At 36.9% G+C, this 7,226-nt stretch overlaps 2 protein-coding genes across 7 annotated transcripts in view; one reads left to right on the forward strand and one right to left on the reverse strand.

The window, feature by feature from the left end:
- The window catches only part of LOC106751262 (BTB/POZ domain-containing protein KCTD5), a 6,404-nt gene extending 4,145 nt beyond the window's left edge, over window positions 1-2,259 (reverse strand). Inside the window, exons 1-4 of one of the 4 annotated variants that reach the window (XM_014632123.1) lie at window positions 1,642-2,259; window positions 1,444-1,581; window positions 976-1,272; window positions 97-795 (exon numbers count right to left, since the gene is read on the reverse strand). In XM_014632123.1, the coding sequence (XP_014487609.1) occupies window positions 607-795; window positions 976-1,272; window positions 1,444-1,581; window positions 1,642-1,659 (642 nt within the window). In that variant the 5' untranslated portion in view covers window positions 1,660-2,259 and the 3' untranslated portion in view covers window positions 97-606. Of the gene's footprint in view, window positions 1-96; window positions 796-975; window positions 1,273-1,443 lie in introns of those variants that run through there. The other 3 variants (XM_014632121.1, XM_014632122.1, XM_014632120.1) reach the window with 3 other exon arrangements.
- A 146-nt stretch (window positions 2,260-2,405) lies between these two features.
- The window catches only part of LOC106751261 (glucose-induced degradation protein 4 homolog), an 8,436-nt gene continuing 3,615 nt past the window's right edge, over window positions 2,406-7,226 (forward strand). Inside the window, exons 1-4 of one of the 3 annotated variants that reach the window (XM_014632117.1) lie at window positions 2,406-2,672; window positions 3,157-3,324; window positions 3,423-3,655; window positions 3,925-3,984. In XM_014632117.1, coding sequence (XP_014487603.1) covers window positions 2,526-2,672; window positions 3,157-3,324; window positions 3,423-3,655; window positions 3,925-3,984 — 608 coding nt within the window. In that variant the 5' untranslated portion in view covers window positions 2,406-2,525. Of the gene's footprint in view, window positions 2,673-3,156; window positions 3,325-3,422; window positions 3,656-3,924; window positions 5,468-7,226 lie in introns of those variants that run through there. The other 2 variants (XM_014632118.1, XM_014632119.1) reach the window with 2 other exon arrangements.

Consider the following 7,226-nt stretch of genomic DNA (forward strand, 5'->3'; position numbering starts at 1 on the left):
TATATATATATATATATATATATATAATATTTATATATATATATATATATAATATTTATTATATATATATATAATATTTATCATACATATAAATGTGATAAAGCTTATCTTTGGTTTTTTTTTCTACCCAACCCGTCAGTATAGGCAAATTGTTAATATCGAAAAAAAAGTATTGCTTTATTGGACCTTATCAGAATGATGAAAATGTGTTATTTGATTTCACAATATAGCGTTAGAAATCAAGAAAATCAATGTTGGATTGCAAAAACAGGATAATCTCAGGATAATTTTCTCCCACTTATGGCAGTGAAGCACTTGGAAATTTCATTGGAATCCAATCCTTTCTTCTAGACAGGAAAGCGCTTGTGTTCCCAGCTGAGAAGAAGTAGTTAGATATTTATTGCTTCAATAAATATCTCATGCAACCCAACATAGAAGGGACATAACAATACTGACGCAGATTACTTAGAATATATATAGTTTCATTTAAATGGTGAAAATATTTAGTAAAAGAAAGTGTCTGAACCTCAATCGATCAAATCCATGGCAATTTATACATATATGTATATGTTGGTTCGGATATGACAAAAATAAAACAAGGCTGCATTAGCCATGGCTACTTTGATTTAAATAAGGATGGGAAATGGTTGAATAGGATAGCGGTACCTTGACACGATCTGTGGACTCCTGCTCCTTACTGCCGAGCTGATTAGCTCCATATTCTCGGCTCACGACGCACAGAAATTCAGCATGATCATCATTACCATAGTTATACTGAGAACCTATGTTGATTAACTAAAGAAAAAAAGAAAAAAGGTATCTTCACAGTGAGTCATCGACAATATAGAGATCTGTATATATATGTATGTATGTGTGTATATATATATATATATATATTATATATATAGATATAATTATATATATATATATATAGGGATCTATGGTTTCATCAACAAGATACACAACTAATCATACTTGTTCAAACTTCCATCCATCCGACAATGTAGACACCATTTGCGTTAACTCGTCCTCGTGACACTGAAGGACTCTGTAGACATGCTTTTTGGAGTCTCTTTGTGGTCGAGTATCCCTCAGTATAATTCTTTCTTTGACTAGTCGAATGAGCTCGGTGATATTATAAAACTCTGCTTCCTCCAGTACACCTTCCTCAGTGAGGTCCTTGTTGATGACCAGCTTGCCATGGCGTAAATAATTTAAAACCGGACTAAAGTACGTGGGGTCGCGGTCTATCAAGTACGCTCCCGTCTCGTCCTTAAAAACAAAGCATTTGCACAACTGTTCATCACAGATAAGATCTAGCTGCGCGGCAAGTACGAGTTCGCAAGACGGCTCGCTCGCATCGAGTTTAAGAGTAGGCCGCGGGCGAATTAATCTCGGCCGAGCTTTATTTGAAATTCCCGGTAAGAAACAATGTCAACTAACCCTGTCCGAAATGAGGTCTGAGTCTTCCTGGCACAGCCGATAGAGGAACGAGTTCGGATCTCTCGCCAGGGTGGTCTTTGCCGTTAAAAAATACGTCCCACCCACGTTCAATCGCACCCACTGATTATTGCACCGCTTCTGAACATGATTCTCTGTCATTTCGTGCGAGTTCGTATCAGCAAAGTCGGCCATACTTGCCTCGGCATCAATTGACATTAAGGCAACGTCAGGTTATATTAGATCGCGACCAAGCACAATCACCGACGAACGGTCAGTACAGCGTCTAAATCCTCCCTTCCCCTCTCTCCGTCACCCGTGCACTTCGAATCGAACGACCGACGTGAGAAACGACTCGGCCGTGTGACGCGTTAATTCACACTACTTTTTACAAGTCTGGCCTCGAGAGACCGCCGGAAAGAGAGAGAGAGAACAAGGCGCTCTTCTGTCGATCCCATGAGTGAGCAATCGACACAAAACGTGCGCCATGTTCCGGCGCGAAAGCGTAACTGCGGTGCGCACTGAATCGTGCGTTCACGAGTGAGTCTCACGCCGTCGGCGCTCCGTTGTCGCGACACAAGTCCTCACGGTTCGGCCGTCGGCGTGATTTGCGCGTGTCATTCATCGGACGGCCCGGTTCGAACGGTCGCCATTTCAAGTGTACGTGCACTCGCTTCCGACGCTCCTGGTGTCGCGGTGCTCGTCACTTTGGGACGAGACGCGCGAATGTCGCAACACGCGAGAGGAACTCGCGGCGGGCTGTTCTGCGCGCGAAGTACGTGGACACGAGGACAACGACGGCGGCGCGTTGATGCGCATTAACGGCGAAAGCGCAATACTGCGGACGACGGAATCTAGCTGAAGAACGGTTCGCGCGACATATGTATATGCGCACCATTGCTGTCTGGGTTCGAGGCTAACGGGTATAAAAACGTTCATATACCGCGGATTACCGGCAGTCATTGCGACAGCAGTCTCTCTCTCCGGCGTGATATGCGGGGCGCCGCGTCGCGCGTCGTCGTCGTCATCGTCGTCGTGGACTACGACTAATTGCTCGCTCTCGGGTTCTCCGCTCGGGGAGGAGGATGCCGGTGAAAGTCGACGTGGTGCCGCCGCCGCCCGCCAATTCCAAACAGCCGGGTGTTACCAAGTCCCTGCTCTACAACGGCTCGCGCTTCCAGGGTTCGCAAAAATCCAAGGGCAACAGCTACGACGTAGAGGTGGTTTTGCAGGTTAGCTCTTTCCCCCCCGCCGTTGATCTCTCCGCGCCCTCTTGTCCGCCTCCGCAGCTTCTTCGTCGTCGCCGCTTCTGTCGTCACTTTTTGGAAATTGCACCATGTCGGTGTGCGCGTTACCTTTCGCCTCTGCATTTGTGAGACGCGAACGGATGACGACGACGATGATGCTTTTTCGTCCTGCTTCTTTCCCTCCTCGCTGCACCCTTCTCCCCGTTGCCCCGCAAGACGGAAGAGAATCGTTGTTTTGCTCTGCATGTGGTATAGATCGCACGAAGTAACCTATGATGCGTTGCGTGCGTGTTTGACGTAATCCTTGCGTAGGATACGTTGACAGTTCGTCGTCAATGCTATGATGCACACTGTGCAAGCCAAATTGATTGATCGGCGCAATGATTCAACGACTCTCCGTCTCTGAAACATGCGACTAGAGCCATATGATGCACGCACTACTGCTGTACAATTCTTCTGTGTTTTACAGCACGTGGATGAGGAGAACAGCTACCTGTGCGGGTACTTGAAAATTAAGGGGCTCACGGAAGAGTTCCCAACTCTGACAACGTTCTTCGATGGCGAGATCATCTCCAAGAAATATCCATTCTTAACTCGCAAGTGGGATGCGGATGAGGATGTTGACAAGAAACACTGGGTTTGTTTTCGAAGTCTTATCTATAATACTGAGTTGCCATCATTGGGTTATCGTTTGTTTGTGTCTTCTCTATTTTTCTTTTTCCTTATTCCTTGCAGAGTAAGTTCGAGTCGTTCTGTCAGTATGCCAAAACATTCAATTCCGACACGTTCGATTACGAGGCGTTGAAGGGGACCGACTTTGTATTTATGAGGTGGAAAGAACATTTTCTGGTTCCTGACCACACGATCAAAGATATCAACGGTGCCTCCTTCGCGGGATTCTACTATATTTGCTTCCAAAAATCAGCTGCCTCGATAGAGGGCTTTTATTATCATCGTAGTTCTGAATGGTAAAGCGACAACAAATTACAGACGTCATTATTGCTGACTTGCCAAATTTAATACCTCAAAATTCGAGATAGAAGAAAGAATTAACGATATAACTGGCTGTACTTGCATCTTTGAACGTATAAATGAAATATTTACATCAAACAAAAAATGTTGAATATATATATATAATTCTGTATATATATATATATATATATATATATAATTCTGTGAAGTAATTAAATCAAATTCGATTATATTAATTGATATCATAATTATATTATTGTTTCAGGTATCAATCGTTGAATCTCAGACATGTGCCGGAACATAGCATACAAATTTACGAGTTCAGGTGAAGTCGATACCCTGGCTGGGAAATCTCGATATTCAAGTCTTTTACTATATAGCACAGAGATCTCATAATTTTGGCGTACGAATTCAACCAACTTTCGTGATGTATTCGAGTTTGTTGATCGTGACACTGCAGTAACGAGGCTGCGTATGATGTAACAATGAAATTTGATAAACTAAATGACGTTATACGACCTATATGGTATTAACCATAAAATTATTACTAATTCCTTTATATTACTCCCTCTTAGTTAACCGTTGAACAAAGAATCATAAAAATAGTGAAAATTGAAGTGCTTATTCAATGATATCGATTACAGATTATCTCTATATTGATTGTAAAGTGGATTTTATCGAAATAAATTATTTGACGTCTCTTAACATTTTAAGTTATTTGTATTTGTTATTATTGTGGCATTGTACAAAGACTTTAATATAATTATGCATGATTCAAACAGACATCAATTTGTAAGTTATTGATTTTTTTATCATTAAAGCGATAGGTACGAATTATGTGTACACGAGTTATGCGCGCATGACATTTAAATATAAAAAATTATATTTTTAGAAATTCACATAATTGCATAAATATTGTGCTATTTATAGATTCTTTTAATTTCGTATATTAAAATATTTGTGAGATCTGTCTGCTATATTATATGAAAGGTCATATGTAATTATTGTTCGAATGAACTGTGTACGTATGTCGTAAAGGATAAAAAAGGCTAATCCTGAAAGTTGTTAAAAAAAAATTAAACGTCTTGAAATATCGAGGTTTATCCTATATATTTTATGTTAAAAATATATTTATTTTGTGCAGTCGATCTTTGTCAGACTCTAATAATATTTTATACATACATATATGCATACAGTATGTACATATATATACATATATATAAGTATATATATGTATATATACATATATATACTCGATTTTAAAAACAGATATTAGCCACATGTTGGAACTATTTGTAAAATTTGTCTTCACGTTTCGATTGAGTGTTAATTAAATACTAATTCTCTTAGGAAAATAGTGCATTGTTGTGATAAGCATTATTGTAACACGCATATATACGAATGTATATAAGTTTGCGGATTGTAATAACTAACATATAGCTTATTTAAAAGTTGTATATTGGCGTACTACAGCTTTCATTTGTGCGTGAGGTTTACAAAACTGCTCTCAGTAACCCAGTGATATTGATATTTCAGGAACAGTATACTGTATTCTATATTATTTTCGAGATTTTATGTTTATTAATTATTAAGAGTACTAATATTTTCGTTCTTTGATACTTGTACTAATATCTAAATACTCAGAAAGTAATAGGAGAGTGATAAATATGCTTTTTCCAAGAGAGCATTTTACATATCGATTCGATAAGTTTATGTAGCAGTCATTTTGGATATTGGAAAACGTAGAAAATATATATACGTGCACACACACACACACACACACGCACGCACACACACACACACACACACAAAAGAATTAAATACTTAAAAATATACAGACACATTGTTAAATATGTTAAGTAGACCTTTATTACAAAATGATCCACTGTTATATTTTTATTTATAAGCTGTACATTGTTGTGCATGTGTTTCTTTAAGGCTCCTGGATATTTACTTTGGCTGTCTTTCTTTGATGACGTCAGATGCAAGGAAAATCATGCCAATTTATGTGACGGTATATGTGAAAATAAAAGAATATACGTACAAAATAACACTCGATCGATTCAGCACACTTGTAAAAATGTCCAGACGCTTTCCTTTGACTTAAACAGTTAATAAATAGCCGTAAAATTAATGTAACAGAAATTATGAGAAAAGATAAGTTAAAAACGTAAATTGCATGTTAATTGCATTAATTTACGGCTATTTATTGATTGTTTAAGTTAAAGGAAAGCGTCCGGATATTTTTACAAGTGTGCTGAATCGATCATGAGCGTTATTTTGTGCGTATATTCTTTTATTTTCACATATACCGTCACGTAATTGGTATAATTTTCTTCGTTTCTGACGTCATTAAAAAAAGCCAGCTAAAGTAAATATCCAGGAATCTTAAGAGGTATATATTTATGTTATCAGTTATTAATATCGGCTATAAACGTGCAAAATTTCACATATCAATATATGATTTGCAATACAATGCTATATTTTTCTTTGCGAAAAAAATAATTCGTTTTAAGCGTTAAATCTATAATCTTAGAATTTGCTCTAACGATTTTCTATATAACAAGAAATGTAATACTTGTAATGAACAATGAATTTATTCTGCGGTCATTTTCGAGGAAATTTGAATCTTTCTATTGAAATTAACACGTTCAGAAATTACCGATTTATTTTTACGATTCGACCGTACGCGCTTTAAATTAAAGGACACAATATACAGTAATTATAAATAAATGTAAATCAGAGTCAACGATCACAATTCGTCATTATATCATAATTCTGAATCTTACACCGTGATTTAGAATTACTATAGCGTAGGATGTGTCGATTAGTGAAAGTTATAGTGTTCAGATCAACAAGAAAGTAACATCACAATGTGTTGCCATCGCAAATTTCAGCAATTAAATTTATAAGAAATTTGATCAAATAAAATTTTATTTAATTAATTTAATAATTAATATAAAATTATAAACGTATTTATTATATGTACAGCGAGAGAAAGCGTGCAGAGCGGAATCTATCTTCGGCGCAAAATAAAATTCTGTTAATACACAAATCTAACATTTTACTATTAAATTAGAAACATTTTGTGTCAAACGGGACGGCATTTTCTAATTATTCTTTCCTTAATACTTCATGTGTTTTCCTCCCCCCTCTAGCTCTTTCGTATACGACGGAATTTTTACTGTTGTATAACGAAATATACAAATGTACGAAATGTAACAAATAATGTTAACATTGGTCGCGTGTTAAAGAATGCTTATGTTTTACATAAAGTAATTTAGTTAGATTTCTCTACCAATTATTTAGACTATGCACTGCAACACAGTATAGTGTCAAGTTTATTTATTACATCTCACAAAGAAGTAAGCATATTGTGTTATATTCTTATATAAAAAACAATATAATAGTTTTCTCTCTTTTTATATACATATAATATAATTTAGTTAAATCTAACATAAATACATTTTATGTGCCTTCCTGGCATTGAGTGATTTGTTACAGATATATTGTTAGAAGAGATCATGTGTGTTTATATATACGTATATATAATATATATACATATAC

The sequence above is a fragment of the Dinoponera quadriceps genome, unplaced genomic scaffold (genome assembly GCF_001313825.1).
Source record: "Dinoponera quadriceps isolate SergipeBrazil2010 unplaced genomic scaffold, ASM131382v1 scaffold8200, whole genome shotgun sequence".
Lineage (NCBI taxonomy): Eukaryota > Metazoa > Arthropoda > Insecta > Hymenoptera > Formicidae > Dinoponera > Dinoponera quadriceps.